General features: G+C 45.4%; 1 protein-coding gene across 1 annotated transcript; it reads right to left on the bottom strand.

Moving 5' to 3' along the window:
• Window positions 1–19,314: 19,314 nt before the first annotated feature.
• Window positions 19,315–24,141, bottom strand: ADCYAP1 (adenylate cyclase activating polypeptide 1). The gene is made up of 4 exons (XM_062501107.1): window positions 23,142–24,141; window positions 21,084–21,218; window positions 20,494–20,589; window positions 19,315–19,501 (listed from the first exon to the last, which is right to left on the bottom strand). Exons 1-4 carry the CDS (start codon window positions 23,240–23,242, stop codon window positions 19,315–19,317), a joined length of 519 nt encoding a protein of 172 aa, XP_062357091.1. The 5' UTR covers window positions 23,243–24,141.
• Window positions 24,142–24,789: the final 648 nt, after the last annotated feature.

Below are 24,789 nucleotides of genomic sequence, written 5' to 3' on the forward strand. Positions count from 1 at the left end.
GTACCTGCTCCATTTTTCAGCCATCTGCTTAAGAGTGGCACAGTCAGAGTAGGGCTCTTTGTCTTTCCCTCTGTCATGTTCCCCTTTTTCTGTCACTGTGGAAATACCACTATCTTGCCTCTTCTGCAATTCATCAGGTCCATGGCCTTGGCTCAGCCTTTAGCCAAATTCCCAGTTGATTCTTACTCCATCTTTTTACTTTACAGTTATACATTATGCACTTTTATTCTCATTCATAACGTGAAACACTCCTCCAGGCTCTCACCATCTCCCTTCTCAACTAACATCATCTTCTACAAATTTGTCAAATATAACATTGCTACCTATTTCCATTCATAACATTACAGTGAAGAAAAGTTTCCTAGCCTTTTGCTCCGAGCATGTGATTTCACTTTTCACAGTCTTCCCCCTCTTCATTCACACCAAACATCAGCTTCTTGTCTTTTTCTTCACAGCTTGTCTCCACAGTATTTATCATTTTTCATATACTAAAAGTGACAGTAACATTTAACACACGTTCCCACAGCACACTTGGCAGGAACAGACATTCAGGGCCAAAAGCAGGAGAGAGGTGAATTAGCATCCTTTGCATGAAGCCAGCAGGATGTGCCCCAGTGCCAACAGAGCCACTTATCCTATCTTTTCTGTAAGGAAGGGAATTTACTCATCTGTAGCCTGGGGAGCAAAAGAAAGTTTAATTCATGCAGGATAAAGCAGGAAGGGGCAACCCTTCTGAATCAGCCCCTCAGAAGGCAGTAATGAATAGTGAAGACTGAGTTCAGGAGCAGGGGCAAAGAGCCCCTAGGCTGACTTTGGCAGCCTTGTTCTGGGCCCAGTCATAAAATATCCAGCAGAAGAATCCCTAAAAAGCTAAAGATGGATATGACTGCAGCTCAAAGATGTGTTGGCAGCAGACAGCTCAGATGCAGGGCTCTATGGCAGACTATGCCAAACAATCTCCAAATATTTTAACACATCACCTCTGTACAGCTAGCAGGCAATTTTTATCCAGAGTCAGAGCTGAGTCAATGCCTACAACAGAAAAAGTCTTGCAAAAAATATTCTCCAAAGCAGTTAGTATGGGAGCCTCCTAGTCTTTCTTTCGAACTGTCCTCTTAAAAGTATTCACAACAGGCAGCCACCATGCATGAGGCAGCTGAAAGAAAAAGGCTTTTTACATCCCAACCCATTAGAGCCAAACTGTGCTGTGCACACAGCCTATCCATTCATTCATCCCTCCTTTCTCAGATCAGTGCTGTTCACCTGCCTGAGCTTCAATCTCTGCTGCACATCTGGGGAAACTTCAGGGTCCAGTTTTGAGAGCATCTTTACCTCATCTCAACATGAACCTTTTATACCAACAGATGACAGTATTTGAGACTTAAGATACTTAATCTGTAGATGCAGATACAAGAAAGAAATTGTGAGAGCTAAATACTGTCATTTGACCTTGAACATTTTCTAGCATCAATTCTGAATTGGCTTCCCATTCATTTGACCATTAATAGCAAATTATCTAGGCATTTGGCTTAAAAAGCCTCATACTCAGAAACAGGCATTTTGTCCAAACAGGGACTGAGCACACCTCAAAGGTTTTCCCTGCTTCAGTTGTAATGGAAATGGTTTTAACTGAATTTATTTCTTTCTGCTATGTATAATTTTTCTATATGAGACAATAGAAAAAAACTAAGATTGTCCTTACAGTATCCAAAAGGCCATGCTTTTCAAGCCACTCTGCCCCTGTAAGCCCTATGTCCAATCAGACAGTCAGATCTGATTGCTTATAAATTCATACTTGTCAAAAAGAAGTGAATAAATATCTCTGACTATACCTTCACAGAAAGCTTAGACCCCCTTTCCAGCTTCCAAAGGTGCACCCTATTGACAGCTCCCAAAGCCCGGGGTGCAGCCTGTGGCTCTGGGCAGCTGTGCCCATGAACAAAGCCAGGCTCAGGGCCACAGCTCCTGTGGGGTGGATGAGACCAGAGCCTTCCTCCCCATTTCTGCCGGGTGATAAGTGAGGCAGCCTGCAAACAGCGGGACTTCACGCCGGCCACGTCTCCCTTCTGCAGCAATATCACGCACACTCCTCTCTTCTAAAGTCTTGCTGGCTGGAAACACTGGGGGTTTAGCTCTCTCTTCTGCTTTACAGGATGACCAGGAAGATTTATCAGCAATTTAATACAGAGAGGAAAAAGGGCAGGGGCAGCAGGCTGTCACTGTTAGGCAAGAGCACATCCCCCCACCAGCAGTGCCTTCAGAAACAAAATGGAGAGCCTCCCTGCAAAGATCCCTACAGCAATTTGGTCTGAAGGAATATGCCTCCCTCAGGACTCTTCTTATGGCTGCCAGAGTTATGAAGGCCACGCACTGCCACATCATTAATATGGTGTGTTTAATTAGCACATACATGTTTGTGTTCTTTCTTTTGAAACAATACAAAACTACAACTACTAATTTCCATTGTGCAAACTCTCTGCATTAAAATAGCATAATAAATCGTGTCTTCTTTCAGGCAGCAATTTGTGAGAGTAACATGTTGCAGAAAAAAAGGTGAAGAACAAGAAAGAGATCAAACTAAATCGGAAACTAAAATAAAGATATACTGAAGAAAGGAAGGAGTTAATGGAAGTCTTTATAGGACACAAAACATTAAAATATTTCAAGGCATTAACAGGACTAGCATTTCTGGAATGTAAAATAGCATTCACATTACACAGCTGAATACCATGCCAGGACTCTATATGCTCTGAAATGTAGTAGAATTTAAGAAAGTCGTCGTTTTGTGTAATCATGGTCCTTTTGGTGGTGTCCCCATTGGGATTCGTAGGGTGATAGCTTCCAATGGAGAGCTGACAACTTTTCCTCTTAATGAACAAGGTTTCCTCTCATCAATGGCAAGACAATGGGAAAGGAATATTTCCATGTGCCAGGTTCACTAAAGCCTGAATTCTGTACCAGAGTTTTGCATAGCTTTCCTCATGAGAGGAGATTGTGCTCAGATGGATCAGCAGAGATGTTCCCACTAGCCATCCACACAGTAAATGTGGAGATGCTGCATCAGGAGGACCTTAGCTTGCCCTCCCTTCTTGGCTTGATAGGGCCTGAATTTATTTCCTTTTAAGAGCATAGGTCAAGGTCTGCTGATAATGCCAGCATTTCTCTGAGGAGCTTCAGCACACAGCCAAGTTATCATTGAGGGTCTGATTGTGGTTTTATTTATCCTGTATATTGGAACTTGCTATGCATCTTTTGTCTGCAGCTGCATACATGACCTCAGAGACCTTTCCAAATTAAGAACACCTTATTAATGCGAGTGTGAGCTCTTCGTCTGTTTTTCCTGTTTGTGCACTTCCTAGCAAAGTGGGGGTTTTGACTGTGGCTGAGCTCCTAGTTGCTATGGCAATACAAGTAATAAATTAATAGTAAAAATAATACATTGGAATAAAATATTCTGATTTTGTAAGCATGATCTCCAGAATTATAATAACTGTACTTACTTACAATTTAGCATTTCTGAGCAACACTTCTGAGTGACTGGGTGCCTCAAAACACTTGTTAACTATCATGCCTTGCACACAGCAGAAAATGGTGATGTGGTTCTACCATGTAATGCTGCAGCATTTTGGCTGTGCTGGTCATGACTGTATGTTGCCAGAGGTATGCCTGGGAGGAGACCTGCGTGTGTGGACATGTGAGTGCACATGTCAGAGCCAGGCATGTCCAAATCCATGAGTTTGCACATCTGGAGGACAGCAGTATCTTCATGGGCGCCTCTCTCTCTGCAATATCCTGACATGCCCACAGCCATTCAGATGAGAACTTTTTAAACTTCTCCAGCTGTGCAAAAAAAGCCACAAAATACATATGATTTACATTTATACTCCCAGTAAAGAACATTTTTATTTATTACATAACAATAATTAAGCTTATGTGGCCAAGATGAAACACGAATCTGTAGATCATGAGTTACATTTGAACGAACTGCAGAACTGATGTTTCTTGAATAATCTCCAGATTATGAGATTCTTCAACATCTTTTTTTTTCTTTTGAATGTGTAATAGCATGCATTTCCATTGTAGATGGACATCAGTTTTAGAAATCAAAGCCATGCAGAAAAATAGCTGTTTTTTCTCCTGTTTTGCAGGGGAAGTAACAAATATTGGTAGAATCTGAAGTGCCTGCAGATTTGTTTTTTGTTTTATTGAAACAAAATTATATTTAATCTTAGAATAATGACACATTAAAATAATAGTTCACAGTAAAATAATATGATATGAAAAACAGCTATGCTCATATGCACATTCATTGATCACATACAAACTGCTGATCGGTGTATTTAGAAAATAAGGAAGTATAAAGCTTCATTATTGCAGTAACAGATATATCTTATAATATCCATTAGCTCCAGTGGTCGTTGAAACGTTAAAGTGCATTTTTGCCTGTTGACACATTTCTAAAATAGATGAAAAATTAAATGTTAAAAATGGAATGTGTAAATACTCCTGGCTTGCAAAGAGAGAAGAAAGTTAAATACAGTGCTCAGAGATAGTATAAAGACCTGATGATGTTGTGCAGATATAAAAGAAGCTCATGTTTCTAAAGACAAACCTTGAAAAATTAAGTTGATAATTCATTGCATCTTTCTTGCAACATGTTGTACTACACAGGATTAAGGACCAGCAGTAAAATAGACATAAGGGAATTGCAGTTGCTTACTACTGCAAGTTTTTTAGAAAGTGACTTATTCTGAAATAGTTATTAGTTACAGAAAAAAAATCTGAAGAATTAAAGTACAGCAGTAACAATTTATTTTTTCATAGCAGGCCTTAGCAGCAAAAAATGAAAAATTTGAAAAAAAAAAAAAAGAATCCTACCTTTTCCCAAATCCTCTGGTTATAGAAGACACTCCTCCAACTCACGTCTTCTTAACAGCAGCACAGCAGAGTAATATGACTTTATATCATAACAAACCTTATTTAAAAGAAGACATTACTTGCGAGAAAAGTTAAATTGCAGTTCAACCACAGCCAAAGCAACATTCTGTTCTTTTGAAGACAGCAGGTTATGAAAGATCACTCTGGCTTTGCCATGGGAAAACAAGTGGCCAGAGATTCAACAGGGGAGAGCAGTAGGATGCGACCCCTATTTCTCCAGCTCACAACTTAATCACTGGCTTCTGCCTGATTCTGCACCCTACAGGGATGACATCCCTCAGAAGCAGACCTAACAGACAACACCCTGAGCAGTAAGTAGGTGAGGAAACACCTGGATCCTGTCAAACACCCCAACACTTGTTCATGTCAGGACATTAGGCAGTCAGGTGGAAACGTCTGCCCACAGAAAACTGACGTGTCTTACCAGGACAAGGAGATACACCAGTGAACTTCAAACATCTGAGCTGAGTGGGAGGTACATGAACACAGTGCTCTCTCAGGCACCAGGCCATCTCTTCCTCCTGATAACTCCGGCCCTCAGTGTCAAACCCTAGGGTATATCTACCACCAATGAACAAAGTAAATTTTTTACGACAAGCACAATGGTCCAGGAGCATCTAGTCCATGCATTACCTCAGATGAGACAAGCTGCTTGTTAGCAGCAGTAACCTGATGCACACTTTTAGTGCCAACTTTTGCCCAAAAGAATTTTTCTGTGTATTGAAAATCCAAAATCAAAGTGGGAAGATGAAGGCTTATAGTGTAGTAAAGGAGAAGCCTAATACATCTTTTTCATATCTTTATCCTCCTAAATCTGCAAAAACCCTGCTGGTCAGGGAGTCAAAATTTGAGATGGTAAGTAGTGACAAACTTAATGTTCAAACCTGTGTCATTTAAACATTTAAGCCTAAAAAATCGAGATTTGAAATAGGATCTGAACAATCTGTTCAGGGTTAGAATAATCAATACAAGTGGGTTCCTGCATCAGCTTTATATAGGGAATAACCCGAATTGTCAGGCTAAAATGGATTACTCTTAAACTTTCTGACTGAGCAGAGCACGGCTTACCAAAAGTGCCACCCACCCTCCCTCTACACCTTTGGTAAAGGCATTGGGGCCACCCCTGCAGAACTGGTCCACCAAGAACTTTTCCAGGTTTCCCTGCTGAGACTTCCTTAAAGAGAATAGCACTTGTGTTCAATACCATTCTACATCAGTATCACATTAAAGCACTGTCTGCCAGTGTTCATCTGCTGCATTTGCAAGCAGCAGCAGCATGAGAGGGAAGCCTCACTGAGCTCCCCCTTGTACTGACCAAGAACATTAAGCTGTCCAAAAATGAGGGTTTGTGAAAAAATTTGTTGAAACTTGACCACAACTGGAAAGACAGATCTCCTTCACAGACTCTGCCTTGTGCAGAGTGAGGAAAGCAGAGGGCCTGGCTGCTCCAAGACTGATGGAGGCATACAAGTAACTGTGAGCACTGTGGAAAGGTATCTGACTTGGAGCCCACAGTCATTACCACAATTACGTCTAGCAGAACTGGAACTCATAACTCACTCTTCTCTCTACTAAAAGTCTTGAGAAAATGCTCCTTTAAAAACCATCTGATGAGTTTCTGCTATGGAAACACAACAAAACTCCAGCACCCAACCTAACCTGGGTGTATATATCACTTCTGAATCATCTGATATTAACTGCACCCTCTTTTCCACTGAGATGAAACACTCACTATAGAATGACACTCTCTGATCAGCTTGGCTTTTCCCATGTGGTTGCTAGAAGTTACTCAACAAAGTGATGGATCTGTCAACACAAGACAATTTGATATGTGTGCATCCCTGTGAGAATGGACTTCAGTGCCAAAGCTCAGCTCCTTTCCTATACAAACCAATACCTGAAGTTTTCCCCAACCACGTTTTCTATGTGCTGGCACAAACAAACTTTGCTGGTTGAGTTGAGTCCTCTTTCCTGTAGGTATTTTCTTAATCTGCAGCTTTTATTCTGCAGTACTATTCCCCTTTTTGAGCTACTTGCAGACCTCCTGCTGAATTCATGGACCCCCACTTGTCTTTGCTCATGACCATGAGAGGCTCTTTGCCGTGAAACCTGCCCTGGTGGCAGCAGAGGTGGTATGTTGTGGAAGCATCACCAACATGGAATTATTTTTCGTCGTGGGGGTAAAGAGCACAGTCTGTTATTTTTGTCTTTATAAACCCATCTGGACATCTTCAGCTCACCAGACTTTTTTTTTCTGATTAAGGCAACCAGACTCTAACAAAGTCCTGCTGTCTTATGTCTTTCACCATGATGCAGAATATCTTAATTCCAAGTGGTCAGAGAAAAGCAGCAGCATTTCCTTCCCCTTTTGTATTCTTACAGCAATGAGCTTGGGCTGATTTCTCTGCATGCAGAAAGTCACTGAAAGCCAGAGGGAATATGTACTTGAAAGGGTTTCAGCCATGAAATGCAGCAAGCCCCAGCAGCATCTCTCAGTGAGATTCAAAGGAATATATCATTCTTCGGTTATTGTGAATCTTGACAGGTATTTTAGGGGTATCTATTTTTGCCTACATGACTACACTATAGTCTCTGTACAATTGGGTGTGTGTACATATATGAAAAAGATAACATTTCAAAAGAAAAACAATTCCAGTTTCTGATTAAGCTGGCAAAAAAATATGTGATTTCTTCAATGTTTCACTGTAATCACTACAAGTTGTTGGGCAAGATGTGGAGACACCTGAAGCTGGTGTTCAAATATGTGGTTTTGCATTACAAAAGCATACTGAAGCACTGGTGGGTTTACTTGTGGTTTAGTTGCAAAAGTTGACTCTTAGGTTTCAAATTTGGGCTTTGGAGCTATATGGAAAGCATAACAAAGCTATCACGCAGTGCTTTCCCATGGTGCTCTTTCTAAAGGCACTGTTAGAGAAACAGAAGTCAGAATGCTCCTGAGAAACAAAAAAGCTGTACTGCATATAAACGAAGTTTATAAATAGCTTGAAAGTCATAGTGAGAAATTTTAAAAATCCCTAAATTGTGGACTAGGTAGGAAGAATGGACAGAAAACAATAATGCAGGTAAGATTTGTGTATTTTTTTCATCATCTCCAACAGCCGACATGTATCCTGTCTTGGAATATACAAGTAATGGTACTTTGACAATAGATACTCAGAGGTGTCTTCAGAGGGTGCTTATGCATGTGACAATATAATTTATCAAAACACAATAATGTATAGTGCTTAATTAAATTTGGATATTCATTGCTAAAATAAAGTTTAAAATAAAAATAGACTTTAAAAGATAGCCACTAAATCAGTGAATGTCCGCCTGATCTGTTAAACACTCATATAAACGTAGCTTGTGAGTAATAAATACTTAATTTACTGATAGCCAGATGCTCATTTTGGCAAAGATGCCCCTTTGGCATACCCAGATTTAGAGACATTTCTTAAACTGTTGATGACCATCAGAAACAGGCTGCTGGGCTAGCCTTTGGCCTGGTCCATATGGAAGCTCTTATGGTCGTGCTAGTAGAGCAGAGCAGGAAAGCGATCACTTCTTATTTTTCACAATTCAAAGGTGGCGGAACAAAGTTCTTCTGGTTTGGTGCCTTCTCAAGGCCTCTGCACACAGCTGCAGCTGAGCCTTTGGACACCCCCTGTTGCTGCCTCATACTCCCAGCCTGTCCCCAAGCACAGGCTTGGTATTCATTGCCATTTAAAAACTAATTTTCCACCTGTCGTCTACCTATAACAGGGGAATCTAACAAGCTCCTGCTGGCTTTTGTCTTCACTGTCTGTTCATCCTAATTCCAGGCAGAAGCATTTTGCTGAGGAGTCAGAGGATGCATTATCCCTCTTTTATCAGTACACAACCCCAGTCATAATGTATGCCCACAGGAAGAAACGTTTCCCATGCAGGGAATGACTCAGACTAGGTCAAAGCAGAGATATGAGGAGTGTGGAGAAAAGTGAACAGTAACTGCAGCTTATAAAAGGTAGCATTTATCTTAACAGGGTGACAGCTGCTCACTGTGAAGTTGCAAGGGAGCACTGTGATTTTCTGACTCTGAAGCCCACCCTTTAGGAACCACTGATCTGGAATATGAAAAGACTGCACATGCTGAAAAAGTATTTTTTAATGAGACAAGGTCAGATTTTGATGAAGCTCAATTAGGTTGAGTGGGTAGGCATTTTCCTTGTTTTGGCCCCATTGACATTAACACTATGATTATTAGTAAAATAAAGCTGAATACAAAGCAAATGCAACTGTGGTCCTGTTGTGTACTAATAATCGACAACTGATAGATTTTAATAGATTCAATAGATTTCAATGTTATTATTTTTTCTGAGTGACCACCTCTACTGGGAAGTAACAACGGTATGGGGTTACCCTGGCAGAACTCTTACAATGAAGTGAGGTACAGCAACTATCAGGCATGGAGTTGACTCTCTGTTTATAAGATTAAACAATGACTAAGCTTTAAAAATGCATGAACAGTGGTGTAATAAGGCTGTCATTGAAGTATAAGGAATAAAATTAAACTGGCAAAAAACATAACTGCATTTTATTATAGCAAGAGAAACACAATCAGAAAACTGCTTCCTTTCAGTCTAATTGTTCTACCTGCCTGCATGCAGCATGCTACACAAAGTCCTGGGCTTAATCACCTCTTAGCTGTGTCATGGCTCTTTCCTGATGCAAAACACAGCAATGCACCAAATCAACTAGACACACCAGAAATTATTAAACATGCATAACCTTAAAGAGTCAGGCGAGCCTTTCTTAGTTTTTCTGTATTTATTGGCCCAGGAAAAAAAACAAAAAAAAATCTATAGCAGTCGTACAAAAGCAGATTAACCATTCAATTTGTATCAGAGATGAGTTGTGCCTTGTAATATCTATCAGTTGGGCTGTGCTGGGGACAGATGCCAAAACGCTGGAGGGGAAACCGATAAAGCTCTAACCCATGTAGCACAAGAAGTGCATCCAGGGTCTGACACAGAGGAAGAAGACTCATAACCTGGGAACAGCCTGGCTGCAGGTCATTTATGGAGAGAATGCACTGGTCTTCCCTTGTTCTGGTCATAAGTCTGGTTTCAGAGGTGTGTCTCAGAGGAGAAATGAACTGGATTCCTCAGGCTATAGTGTGCCATAACCTGAATGATACCCTTGGGCTGGCAGGAAACTCATCGGCCCACCAAAAGCCTTGGGAGAAAAGAGGGCTGAAGAGAGTGACTATGTGTATTGTTATATTGGGCAGGAAGATATGAACAGAGGTTGTACTGAATGAGCTAGGTGGGACTGACTTTGCTCAGCCTCCCCTTTTTTTTTTTTTTCCTTGAAACTGGGGAACGCTGCTTTGCTCAGGTATCATTTGAACAAACCTCATGGGGGTTTTTTGTGCTTTTTAATCTCAGCACTCCTGAGACAGAGATGTCTCAAGGTACTGTTTGCAAGGTCATCAGCTAACCTGACTTTAAAAACTCAGATAGCTCATTAAATTAAACTCTAGAATTTACTATAAAAGACTAGAGAATCAAGGATACAATTTAAAAATCAAGCAAGAAAATAAGATAAAGTGGGAAGAAATTTTCCCTTTTTTAAGCACCAAGAACGAGAAAAGAAGAGATGTAAAGGGAAAAACTTAGAGCCAGAAGATCCAAATTTCGCCTTGATTCTAAACTTAGCTCAGCCACTGGTCCACCGTGCAGTGACTCAGTGCACTTCCTTGAACTTAAATCATTCCTCTTACAAAACTTGTTAAAGAAAGACGTCAGTGTAAATTAGATGTTGTGTCTAAGTTTAGCTAAGGCCAACACATAAATATCAGAACTTTATCCTCATTCTTGTCTGCTTAAGAAAGATGGGTATATACATGCACATATGCATATATATACATAGCAAGGGAGAGAAATGCTTCTTTGCTCTATTTTTACAGTTCCATTTGCATATATTGTTATTTTGCTGATGACATAAGAGCTCACAGCTGAATAGAAGTTTAACCATTTTCAGAGCAGCCTGATTTCTACAACGCCCAAGCACTCTTCATTATCTCAAACTGTCAGGAAAGTTTCAATCCTATCCAAGCAGTGGGAGCTGAGAGTATACATTCAGCATATAACATACATGATGACTGATTTCTTGTGACACTAATCTTCACTCCTGGGGGAAAGGCAGTCATTTATTCATAACTCTACCACTCAAAAGTAACCATTCTTCTCACCATGGAGATAAATGTCAAAACAGAGACCATCCATAGGCTGAGTCTAATCTAATCTGTCCAAAATGAATATACATTTAGATCTGTTGTCAAATCTTGAATAGCATACTCTTTAGCCTGGGCAACAATTCCCTCAGTCTGCCCTCTCCTTCTATAAATAAGCATATCAGAATGGATATGTGCTATCAGAGAAACATATTAATCCTGCTAACATGGACAGGATATGGTGCTGGACAACCCTTCTGATATGAGCAAAGAGTCAGACAGCAAAGCACAAGACTTCCAGAAATGTGTAGCAGAGAGGGAAAAATTATATTAACTGTTGTTAAAATATCTCTATCATTCAATACACACCTAAAGTCAGCAGGTCCTCCACTCCCAAGTGGCTGGTCCAACAAATGGGAAAAAAAAGGGTCCTACCTGGATGTCTGCAGAAGATGGCAGTGGAAATTTCCTTCCTCATAAAACTGTTAATTCTCATTGTCCCTCTCCTTTCTCCAGTTCACATTTCCATTTTGGGGATGTCAGCTCAGAGGTGTTTATTTATGCTACATCCTTTCCCATTGAATTTTGCCTATGGAGTTCCTCATATCCTCTTAAAAATGATTGTCACAATTTTCAAAAATGAGGATGACCCCAGAAACTACAGGCCTGTCAGTCTCACTTTGATGACCAGTAAAATCATGGAAAATGTTATTCTGTAAGGTACAGAAAAATAGCTGAAGGACAATGCAGTCATCAGTTGCAGCCAGCATGGCTTCATGAAGGGGAAGTACTGCTTGTCCAATCTGATTTCCTTGTATGACAGCGTAATCCACTGAGCTGATCTAGGAAAGCCAGTAGATGCAATTGTTTTGGATCTCAGCAAAGATTTTATATTGTCTGACACAGAATCCTTCTGGATAAAATGTTGTGCAGGGCTCCATTATCGGTCCTGTGCCCTTCAACATCTTCATAAATTACTTGGAAGCAGGGCTGGAAGGAATAGTAAGTTTGCCAATGCCACTAAACTGTGAGGAGTTGTTGACTCCATTGAAGGCAGGGAGGCCCTGCTGAGAGACATCAACAAATTAGAGACCTGGGCAGTCAACAGCCATGTGAAGTTTAACAAGGGAAAGTGCCGGATTCTGCACCTGGGATGGGCAGCCCTGGTTGTGTGTATAGATGGTGAATGAGAGGCTGGAAAGCAGTGCTGCAAAAGGGGACCTGGGGGTCCTGGTCCATGGCATGTTGAATCTGAGCCAGCAGTGCCCTGGCAGCCAGGAGGGCCAAGCATGTCCTGGGGGCATCAGGAATGGCATCGCCAGCCAGGCAAGGGAGGGGATTGTCCTGCTCTGCTCTGCACTGGGGTGGCCTCACCTCCAGTGCTGGGGGCATTTTCAGGCACTACAAGATTAAAATAACATTAAACTTTTAGAGAGTGTCCAAAGGAAGGCCACAAGGATGGTGAAGGATTTGGAGCAAAAACCATACAGGGAGTAGCTTAGGTCACTTTGCTTGTCCAGCCTGGAGAGGAGGAGACTGAGGGGAGACCTCACTGCAGTCTTCAACATCCTCATGAGGAGAAGTGGAGGGGCAGGTATTGATCTCTTCTCTGTGGCACCCAATTTCAGGACACAAGGAAATTAAATGAAGCTGAGCAAAGGGAGATTTAGGTTGGACATCAAAAAAAGATTGTTTACCTAGAGTGGTCAGGCACAGGTTCCCCAGGGAAGTGGTCACAGCACCAACCCTGAGAGAGTTCAAGAAGTGTATGGAAAATGCTTTCAGGCACATAATGTGATTTTTGAGGTGTCCTGCACAAGGCCAGGAGTTGGACTCAATGATCCTGATGGGTCACTCCAAACACAGTATATTATAGATTCTATGACTCTGTGATGTTCTAGGATGCTGGATGACACCATAGTGGCTGTCCTTTTCCATCCACTCCTCTATTTCATACTACCATGAATCTCCATTAAGTTATTTTAGAAGTAGAATTCCTGAAATTCATCTCAGAGCCTGAAGAGAAAGAAGTCTTCTTGCTGCGGTCCTCACAAAGGAATTATGCTGTTTCAGAGAACCATACCTCTATCTCCTGTAGGTATTTCACTATCGAAGTTGCACAACAAACACTATTGCATAAATGGTAAATATAGTTTGCACTGCTTATGAACGGTCCTATTTCTGTTGCTCAAATATCCTTATTCAAAACTAAATTCCTTTTCTTACCTTTGTATGAATCTTAGCAGCAGACAAACATTAATTAGGTTTTACACTTATTCTACTTTAGCAGTTCAATCATATTACCATTAATGCATCATAAACTACTTTTCTTGTCTGTGTATTCCAGGTGAGTAACTGAGCCATGGCTGTATCAAAAAGCACTTTCAAATGTCCCACATGGGTATAGAGTGAATGGGACCTCAGCTATGCCAGTATGGGATTTCCCTAGGAACCCAAGTGCAAAAGGAGATCTGGCCAGCAATCTGCTGTGAGTCACTCTGACCTGCTCTGCCACAGGATTTGCACTTACAACTGGGTCAAATCCTCATCTGGAATAGTTAGACAGATCTGCACTGCAGCAGGATTGAGCCCATGTATCACAGCGCACAAATACACAAGCAGCCTTGCTAGAAATGGTCTACTTTCTAAAGGTGTCAGAAATGGGTGCCAGGTGACAGATGAGATGGCACAGAATGGTCCTCATGCAGGAAAAAAAAAATTAATGTTTTGCAAAGTAATAGCTCAGTAAGGTAAAATAATTGAGGGGGTGGAAATAATTTAGCACAACATAAAACAATAGTACAAAATAGGAATCAAGAACCATGGCGTCACTTCCAGGCCATGGCTTCTGTGCATGTGAAATAATCATCTGGAAAAGAAGCTAGCTGTGGGAGAGGATTATCAAAAGGTTGTGATCTCACAGCATGACAAAATGGCCAAGAGAGTAAATGCAACCCTTGCTGGCAATGAGCAGCACCTGCAGAAGGAGGAGTTAAAGAAGAAGTTGCTACTTTTTGTCACAGCCTCAGGGTGGTCATTGCTTGGTATTGTAACCATTTCTAGTCTCAATACCCTTAGCAAGGATGTTAATAAATACAAATGGTTCGAAGATAGTGCCACCTAAGAAAAATCTCCCTGATGCTGAGCAGTTAAAGATCAACCTCACTACCTCAAAGAAAGGACACAGAGGAGAGTAAATCCCTGTCTAAGACTACCAGTGTGGAGAGGGAAATCTATGGGCGTTACAGATCCTTCAGCAGGCTACAAATCTCTTAGACTCCAAAATGAGACAAAGAACAGAGTGCTAAACTGCCACATTTGGAACAACTTACCCAGTAAATTTGCCATCCCTGCTAGCCTTGAAATCAATACTGCTGTCATACAGAATAGCTCATTCAGAAATGAAATGCTGAATGAAGAAGTCCATGAAATCCTATGCCTTGTATTATCTAAAACAGAGCAGATGATTGTAAGAGTCCACTTGGGTCTTAAAAATCCATGAGTGTTGTTCAGAGGACATGTAGTTCCAGAGGTCCTTACATTTTTCAGGATGAGTTTTCCCTGAAGGCTTTTCCTGAGGACTAAATTATTTGTCCTATAACTAAAAAGTAAGCTGCAAATATATGAACTAGTGAGCCCCCAAAAGATCAAATTTCCCCGTTTTCCTATTTTCCTTAATTCTAGGTGAAAACTTGTACAGACAACAGATAAACTTTGTGTTTTGAAGAAGACTGAAAGGTTCTGAAGGCAGGTGGACAGGAGGTCAGCACCCTCACAAGCAAATCATATGAAAGGCAGATACTGGCTGCATCTAGGTTTACAACAGGCTCTGTAAAAATTGGCTTTTCTGGTTTTGATGACCTATGTAGTTCTATGACAGATGTGGTGTTGTACCACATTTCCAAGAGATGGAATCTACAGCAGCCCCCTTTACTACCTAACTGAATTTTATCACTTTGACTGAATGTCAGGAAGTTTTTACCTCCTGTGAGGGTCCAAAACCATGTATTGCCATCATTCTTGTTTCCTCAGCCAGTTTTATCCATTTTTGCTCCTAGGTGTATAGCAGCATATGGAACTCCAGTAATCCCCACAAAACTCATACTGAAAGACTCAGTACTGCACATTTTCAAAGAGTATCATTTAAGATCATACTTTAAATCACTGGGAACTGAGCTGAGCTTTTCCATGAAATTGTATTTGATTTGGTAAAGAGGAATTTCAGTAGAGTGAGACTAGGACTATCTCTATGTGATTTACAGCATAATTTCCATCTTTTGCACATCTTCATCACATACCAGGACTTGATGAAGACCTTCTCAGGTTTACCAATCCTAAGTTTCATGCTCTAGCTACAAATATGAAGAAGGTATTCAGCATGGTTTTCTTAATCACATTTTTAGTTTCGACAAGCAGGAAACATAGTGTATGTGAGCCCTGAATAAGCTTAAGATCAGGTGTTTGCTGCATGCTGGTTTTGGGAAACAGTGGCTGGATTTTGTTACACTGTAAGTCTGGGAAATCACTCACATCTCCCCCTCCCCTCAACAGATATGTTTTGGGGGGCGGGGGGGTTGGGGTTGGTATTCTTCTCTGACTTTTATCTCACTTTGCAGTAATTCCTAACGTGTACCTCTGGCATCATCAGCTCTCTCAGTGTTTTCCAGTTTGTCAGTAAAATACTGTTACTGAAACCAGTTTAGAAGGTGAACTCATGGCAGAGAGGATATGACCAGCCTGTCTCAAATCCTGGACTTGGAGTTTTAAAAAATAAATTGCTAGGAAATTGTCATTTAAATTCCTGTGCTTTGTTTTTTTAATTGTACGATGTTAGAAAGAAATAGAGTTTAGTTTAAACTAAATTGCTGCACCTTTTCAACACTCTTGAGTAAAGTCCTGGAGCTACAATAAAGATAATAAACGTAAACAGCTACTGCTAAGCTAAAGTGAGGATTTAAGTTCTGACCTCCACTTTGTGCCGACAAACTACCCTGTGCTTTTTCGCTGTAGCCACGTACTCCCCTCAAAAACTCAAGGAATTCTTTGTCGTGTTGCAGTGTAATTTTTTTAGGACAGCTAGTACATCTTTAATCCGAAGAAAGATGCTGCCGTCGCCCAAGCCGGGTGACACTTGGAAGCGCATTATCGCATAGAGAATGTTCATTAAAAGCGGATTAGGGAAAGATCTCATCAAACATACCAATTCCGCTCGAAATAAACGGCTTCTAAGCACAGGAATTGTTAGAGGAACGAACCACAGGCGCCGACTAGTTTGGTTTGCATATTTTAGAGAGTGGTTTGAGCTGATGTGTGTGGGACTAGGCTCTTAACTCCGGCAGTTCTGCTTAGATTACTCGAACAGAATAGAGGTGATAAAATGTGGAAACAATGAAAAGACATCCCAGGCATGAAACACTGCAGAAGAATTCTGCTTAATAATGAACTAATTAAAAAAATAAATTAAATTAAATGCATCTTTCACTGTTAGGTTCTAGATTTCTCTCCCCCAAACATTAGACGAAATTGCATTGTTTACAAAAATTTATTAATACAAACTTTACAGACTTTATATAACAGTTATCAAAGTCCTAGTTATAGATATCATGTGTGTAATAATACTTTGTTTAAGTTCTTTTTATATTCATTTGCACACAAAATAAGTTCTCCAAGACTAACATCTACCTACTATGACTGTATCTCAAATCTGGTCAAATTTTTGTAAGGCTGTTGGCGTTTCTGAAAAATAAAATAAAATAAAATAATTTTTTAAAATTTAAAAAAACAAAAAGGAAAGAAAACGTACAAAGGATAATAACCTAGGTGATCACTTCGTAATGCTTGCGACTAGCCACTGAACTCTAACTGATAAGGTCATAAACAAAACGTCAAGAGAGCCCTATGTCATTATACCACAGCCGACACAAACACAGCGCACTCTGCCCACGGCCAAAGAACAGAAGGACGACTAAAACGCAAGCCGATGTGTTGCAGCATCGTAGGGCCACTAAATAGCCATCCGTGAACTCGTGGCGATTTACAAGGTGAAGAGAAGGCACGAAAGCTGCACACTGCGCCCCGCGTCCCTGCGGCCCGGGAGCGCGCCCGGGCGGGCGGGAGAGCGGGCGGTGCCGGCAGAGCCTGCCCGCCCCGACGGGCCCCGCACGGCCCGATCCGCTCCTCCTGGCCGGGGAAGGAAGGTTTTACCCGCGAGGGTTTGGTGGGGGGGGGGGGTTGGGGATGGGGAGGGGCGGGTCGCTTTCCGACGTCTTGGATGCGGGGCTCGTTTTGTGTCTTTGGAAAGACTCCTGTAAGGTTTGTGTGGTGCTCTGGAAGGAAGCGGGTACCTACGTGTCCTCCTTCGCTCCCGGCCCGGGCGGGGGACGGGACCGGCCCCCGGGCAGACGGTAAGATAGGAGTCCGTACATAGAGAGATGAGGTGAAAATGGTTTATCTCGTTAGAAACCGGACCACAGGTGAACACTACACATTCTTTTATGACAAAAGTTTGTTTTATGAAATAAATTTTACTAAGCAATAAGCCAGAATGTAGAAAAATACATTTTACCTCCAAACTCAATAAACAAGGAACAAAAACTTTCGTAGTAGTGCATAATTCTTTAGTGGTAGCTACAACAGGGGTTCCTAAACTTGTACAATAAGAGCTTGCATAAAACAGAACAAAGGAGTGAGAGAGCGTTCACAATCTTTTTTTTTTTTTTTTTTTTTTTTTTCTCCAAAAAGAACATAACCCAAAAAGGTGACTCAGGTGGGTTAAACAGAGCTCGGAAAAGTTCGAAGAGAGGATGAGAGGCGGGAGGTCCTACAAGAAAAAGCAATCAAAGAAAAGAGCAACTCCGACCGAAAAATGCAAAGGCGAGAACCCTGCTCATTATTACACATGATGAGAAGCATGGACAGCACTGGAGAGTAACACACTGTACTTTGCATCCAGGTCCAGTACCGAGCTGCCCGGGGCAGTTGGGTAGCGGATCGGAGGTGGGATCGCCTCGTCTTACCTCGACCCTGCGGCACCGGCTCTGGCACCTGCTCCGGTACCGGCTCCGGCCCCGGGGCGCGCCAGGGGCCGCCCCCGCTCACTTCCCCACTCTTTCCAAACGGGTCCTGTCTCTGCTTTGGCTTTTTTCTGCAACTCTGCCCAGACAGCCAGAAGAGCAGTGCACGGGTCTTAGTACTTACTACCCTTGCTGCTGGTTCGGGATTTTAGTGTTGGGGTTTTTAGTTTGGCTATTTTTTGTTTGGTTTTTAATTTCTCTTTTTTTGTTACTATTATTTTAGTTTGGGGGGGTTTAACTATTTCTCCCTCCAATAGGCAACAGAGATGCACAATTTGGATCGAGCTGTTGTTTTCACAAGATAGTTATCCTCTAAGCTCATTGTTTGAGTATACACTAATAAAGATACAACTGGAATCAAAGAAAGCAGGAGAGAGAACAAAAAAATAATCGAAATCTAGAAGAAGGGGGACGCGGCCCCTTCAGAGAGGCTAGTGGCAAAGGAGCCTGCCTTGAGACTCACCAGGGGAGGAATCTGTTTCACCAATTCTCCCAAATCAATTTCCTCATAATCCCCCTGGGAGCAGGTCATCCTTCTCTATGTACAGTAGCAAATGGTGAAAATTAATGTCTTCGACCCTGTCGCGGATAAAAATACTATCCTTTTAATTTCTGTTACAAAAATAGGAGTAATATTCAAAACAATGATTGTCTCCTTTTTTTCTATTTATTTTATATAAAAACATAAACAGCTCAGGCGAATTCTTGTTCTTGTGCAGGCTTTTCATGAAGATTTTTTTTTACTATTCTTAGTAGTATTTATATATATATATTTATATATTATATATAACTTAATGATTGGTCCACAAAGTAGATCTGTGCGTTTCTCTAGTGCTTTTTGTACAAAAGAAAAACAATATTATTATCAAAATATTCATTTAATGGCTTTACTTCATACATAAATACATGTTTAGATAACACAGGAGCGGTGATTGTTCAGTCAGTTTGGAAATGACTTTTGTTTTTGTTTAGATTTTTTTGTTGTTGGGTTTATCTCTCTCTCTCTCTCTCTCTCTCTTTCTCTCTCTCTCTCTCTCTCTCTCTCTCTTAGGACTTTGTATACACAGGAGTGGCTGGTTACTCACATCGCTACAAATACGCTACTCGGCGTCCTTTGTTTTTAACTCTTTGTTTATACCTTTTCCCCAGGACGGCTGCTAAGTATTTCTTGACAGCCATTTGTTTCCGGTAGCGGCTGTAGCTGTCCGTGAAGATGCCGTCTATGTGCCGCTTGGTCAGCGGTTCCGCATCGTCCCCCAGGCCGCCGCTGGCACCGCTGCAAGCACCGAGAAGCACAGCTGCATCAGGCGGGGCCGCTCCGCCCAGCTCCGCGCCCCTCCGCACCGCCCCCTGCCCTGCGCAGCCCCGCGCCCGCCGCTGCCCCCGGCGCAACACGTTGCGCGCAAGATGCGCGGGGAGACAAAAGGCCGCTCCGAAACCCGGCCCCGACGCTGTGTGCGCAAGTGGCGGCGGCGGGAGAGACAATATCTCCCCGACATGAATTATTCATTATTCAAAGCCGCTCTCCCCGGGGCTTCATTAACGTGTTACCTTCTGCCGAAGGGCAGCGGGTGGCATCGGGCTCGCCCCTGCCTCCCGCCAGCGGTAGGGAGCCCCGGGGAGCCCCGCCCGGAGCCTGGGGGTGCGCAGGGCTGCAACCGAGCCTCCACTGCTGCAGCTGAGCCCTCGATCATCGCTCTCCATAAGCTGCTCCCCCCGGCAAACCGTAAGGGCTGCCCGACTTGCTAATTTTAAATCGGTTGATTATAAAAATCTATACAGACATATAAGTAGATAGATGTAGATGTAGATGTAGATTTAGATGTAGATGTAGATAGATAGATATAGATATAGATATAGATATAGGTATAGATATAGATATATAGATATTCGATATAGATAAAGATATAGATATAAACATATATATACACATGCATGTGTGTATGCATATATATGCAGATATATAGATGTGTGTGTGTATGTGTATGTATATACATATATATATATATATACACACATACATATCCTTATGCCCGAGCGCAGTAACCCAAACAAATCTCCGCGAACACCCGCGCTGACAACCTGCGCCGGGAGCGGCCAGGGCCGGCCGACGCCTGGGGAGCCGGACTCCACCACACTCATCACGGACGCAACACATTCCCTACCCCGGCCGGGGCAGCTTTGTTCCCCCCAGCCTCAGCCCTTCCAGCGTCTCGGCTCCAGCAGCACCAACGCCCACCGTGGTAAAGACCAAGCAGAGAGTCTTACCCGACCCGCTTGGCCATCAGGGAGTGCAGATATTTCCTGGCAGATAACTGGCCTAGGAGTTTCCTGTAGGCTTTGTTGAAGATCCCATCGGCGTGCCTGGGCAGAGGGAAGAGCCCGCGGGTGAGCGGCGAGGCCCGGGAGCCGGCTGCGGCGTGTTGCGGGAGTCCGGGCGGTAGCGGTGACCATCCCTCCCCGCCGGCGAGCGGAGGGCGGCATCTCCCGCGTCCCCCGGGACCCCTCGTCCCCACCCAGATCCCTCCCCGCCGCGCTCGCTCGGCTCCGCGCCGGTTGGGCATTTCTGCTCCGTTTGCGGGAGCATCGCTAGCCCTCCCCGGCGCGGGTGGCCCCCCCACCGCTCCCTCCCCCGCGCTGCTGGAGGTAAGGCGGCTTTTCTATTTCTTCTGAGCTTTACAACTGGGCACCGGGACCTGGGCAGTACTGTCGTTTGTTTGGGGTCGGGATTTTTATTTTGATCTTGCTGCTGTTTGCTTGTTAATTATCATTACTATTTTTCCCCCAATCGGTTCTCCCAGACCCGTTTTTCTCCCTACTCCAAATTCGTTCCTGACACCCCCGCGAGTTGCAGTCACCTCTTTTCCGGTGGGTAATACAAGGTGTACATCTCGCCGATCATGGAGGACGGATTCGCTATACCGAGGGGCTCGTGGTCGTAGGCGAAGTCCTGCAGGGTGTTCCCGTCCTCGTCGTAGACTTCATCCTCCAGCCTGGCAACGAGAGCAGCAAGGAGAAGGAGTCAGCCGGGCTCCGCGGGGCGCTCCGCTCCGCTCCCCGCTGCCGGCTTCCGGCTGCCTCGGTGGCCACCCCTCGGCGGAGCCGACCCGGGAGCCCCGGGAGCGCCGTCCGACTGCCCCATCCCCTCCCTGCACCCGCCTGCTCCCCATCCCCGCCCTCTCCTCTGCGGGGCAGGACCGCGGAGGAGGGAACACACCCGCCGTCAGACGTGCTCCAAGAAACCCCCCAAACATGCCCTCCCCCCTCCCCCCGCCCTCCGCAGCCCACGCCCCGGCCCGAGAAACATCCCCTCTCTGCCACAGCCGTGGCTGGTGCTTCCCAAGCGAAGCGCACGCCCAGGCGAGCAGGCTGCCGCGCACACACACGCGTTTGTGCGCCAGGGGCTGGGCTGGAGCCGAGCAGCCTCCGCGGCGGGGACGGGGCGGTGAGCGGCAGCCCCGCCGCCGGGGCCGGGGACCGCGCCCCGCTCCTCCCCGCAGCGCCCGCCGGGACGGGGGTTGCTTCGCTCCTTGTTTTTCGTTGAACGGTGCCTCTGCCCTTTGAGATCTCGCCGATTTTGTATGTGTCCCAGCCCCCCAGCCCCCGCTCTCTGCCTCCCTCTCTGCAGTACGATGTAGGTCATTGCACGTTACAGGCAGCTATTTTTGTCTGTGAGCTTCAGCGGAGGTATTAATAATAGATGCCGCTAAAGTGTTTCATTCCTGCTAATTCAGGAGCTTGAATGAAGAAAGCCGGCTTGCTGCCGGCTAATGGCCCCTCGGGCCACCGAGCCCGCTACCCCCTAGCCGCACTGCCCAGGAATATGACGGGGGCTGCTCCGAGCCAGCTCCAATGGGCTCCCGGTTACTTCAAGGACACCTCGGAGCCCCAAAAAGGACACCCGCCTCGGACAACCTTGTGCTCCTGGCATCGCCCCCCCCTCCCTTCATCTCATCTCGCCGCACGGCAGTGACCCCCGCAGGGCACCCCGGAGCAGAGCCAAGCGCCGGTGGAGCAGGACGACGGCACCGAGCCCAAAACTGCCCCCAAGCCAAGCAGCACCGGGTGCCCGAGCAGGCGACAAGCAGGGTGAGAACAGGCTGCCATCGGCCGACCCGGACCAGGTGCCCTGAGCCCCCAGCCGCAGACCAGCGTAGGAAACTCCCTTGTGCTGGTGCCTCTGGGTGTCCTCCACTCCTGCCCCAAACACAGAGGGATTCAAACGCCCACGGCTCCCAGCTGGAAAGGGACAGCACAGGCATCAGCCTGCGCTGGAGCCCAGCAAGACAACTCCAGGCATAGAGAACTAAACAACCTTGTGCCAGCCCCTTTCTCTCTTGAGGAAGGGCTGTCATACACAGACAGGTAAACAGGGGAACAGACCGAATCCCCCACCAGCTCAAATGCCTCTACACGAACCATGACAACTCCCACATGCTCGCAGACAACAGCGCACCCATCCCCGCGCCCCGCTCCCCTTGAGCCGGACAAGCGATGCCCGGCACTCACCCTGGGCGAGCTGCGGGCTACCGGAGGCTGCTGAGGGCCCCGCAGGACAAAGGGCAGACGGGAGAGGAGCTTGTGGGCCCCATCGACATGCAGCCGGGACCTCGGCCCGCTCCCGCCGACACGCAGAAGAGCAGGTCCCCCACTCCCGGGGACTCCACCGGGGATAAGTGTACCGGGGTCCCGAGGAGAGGACCAGGGGGATGCCAGTGCTGCAGCCGGAGGGGGTCCTACGCTGCGGTGGAGGGGGTGGGCACACAGCCCAAGTGCAGGGGATTTCCTTTGGTGACTCTACTCCACATCCCCTCTCATTTCCCTCCCCGATAAGATTCCGCTGCCCTTAGCTAAACTGGGGCTGAGGGGGTGCTGTAATAGTCCCGACGGAGCTCCCGGACAGCTGACGGACCTACCTGAGCGCCGGGTACTGAAGTCCGGCCGCAGGTGAGCAGTAGACGCTGCAGTGCATTATTATGCCATAGACCAGGAGTGCTAAGATCGCTTTGCTACACATTGCCGCTCTGTGCGGAAGGGAAAGGAAACTGCTGTAAAAAAAAAAAAATCCACTAAAAAAAAAAATGAACGAAAACAAACAAAAAACATCACTAACAAAAACCCAAAGAAACCGCCCCACAGCTCACCAAACCCCTGGCCTCGCCTACCGGAAAATGAGGCAGCGCGGCCCCAGGGGACAAGCGCCCTGGACACCGGGTGTCGGCGCGGAGCGGCACGGAGAGGAGCAGAGAGGTGCTCGGTGCAGAGAGGTGCTCGGTGCAGAGAGGTGCTCGGTGCAGAGAGGTGCTCGGTGCAGAGAGCTGCGGCCGCCGCCCGCCCCGTCGGTGCCCGCCCGACCGCCCGCCCGCCCCGGGACCGCTGCGGGAAGGCCCGGCGAGCCACCTCGTGTGCTTACCATTAAACTCTAGACACCCGGCACTGAGAGCGTTTGGCTGCGAAACTAAAACGGCAGGTCTTGGGGGGCTGGGAAAAAAATAAATACCCAAAATGGGGAGGGGGAGAAATCGAGCTCTTTCCCAAGTTGCGTCCAAAAGGAGTTAAAACCCTCGTGACATCGCCTCTCCGATGGGCGAAGAGCCGGCAGGATGCAGAAGATGCAGAAGCGGCAGCAGTTAGTTGTTTGCTGGTTTTAGGGCAATCCACTCCAAAAAGAAAAAGAAAGACAGTAGGGGGGAAAAAACATAAAGGAAAAAAAGTTTGCAGGCAGCAGCACAGATCTGGAGTGGAGTCTACAAGGGAATTGAGAAAGAGGGATGGAGCGAGATGTCGCCGGAGAACCGAGCACTGGGGAAGAGGGAAGAGAGCGAGCGAGTCCGGGAGGGAGCGGAGGCGGGAGCCACGGGCTGGCTGCGTGCGATGTTGTCTTCCCCAGATCTCTCCCCTCACTGAGCGCCTTCAGCCTTTTCTTCTCCTGCTCGGTGGCTCCAAACTTGACCAGCCTTCCGCAGCCTTCCGTCTGATACGCAATTAGCAAGAAAATCTTTGCAAACACCCCGCTTCAGCAAGAGCCCTCTTCGTAAACATTTGCCTGCTTGTTACCTTAGAGGATGGGCAATATTGTTTGTTGCCCCCGTAGTGGTGTCCGGATTTTTATTCATGAATCAAATGCCTTTTTTTTTTTTCTCAGTCACGTAATAATCGGGTATCAGAAAAGACGTCACCACCCCAATTCCTCAAGGAACACAGTTCTGTGTCGTCCTCAAAGATGAGCTTATCAGGAGTCATAAAGCTTCTCATAAACACCAACTCACACTCTCCCCCCCAGAAAAAAAATTATAGAAAGAAAACCCAACAATCAAACAAACACGCAGAAAAACCCCACCGCACAAACCTAAAAGGATGTTCGCCACAGTAAAGTTTTACCTGACGTGGGAAGGGAAGCGGAGGAAAGAGGTTAGGGGTGGGGTGGGGGTCCCCGGGCTTGTTGGGCCCCCCCACGGCTTTGCTCCGGGTCTTTCCGCGGGGCCGGCTCACCCCTCCCGCATCCCGGGGCCGCCGCTGGGCTCAGGCCCCCGCGGAGCCGCCCGGCTCTGAGCGCGCAGGCGG

The sequence above is a fragment of the Cinclus cinclus genome, chromosome 1, assembly GCF_963662255.1.
Source record: "Cinclus cinclus chromosome 1, bCinCin1.1, whole genome shotgun sequence".
In the NCBI taxonomy this organism is placed as follows: domain Eukaryota; kingdom Metazoa; phylum Chordata; class Aves; order Passeriformes; family Cinclidae; genus Cinclus; species Cinclus cinclus.

Coding starts and splice junctions, on each gene's coding strand:
- ADCYAP1 (XM_062501107.1), bottom strand. CDS start 23,242: ATGTGTAGCAAAGCGATCTTAGCACTCCTGGTCTATGGCATAATAATG. Junction 21,219..23,141: donor CTTCAGTACCCGGCGCTCAG/GTAGGTCCGTCA, acceptor TCTCGTTGCCAG/GCTGGAGGATGAAGTCTACG. Junction 19,502..20,493: donor CTGATGGCCAAGCGGGTCGG/GTAAGACTCTCT, acceptor CGGTGCTTGCAG/CGGTGCCAGCGGCGGCCTGG.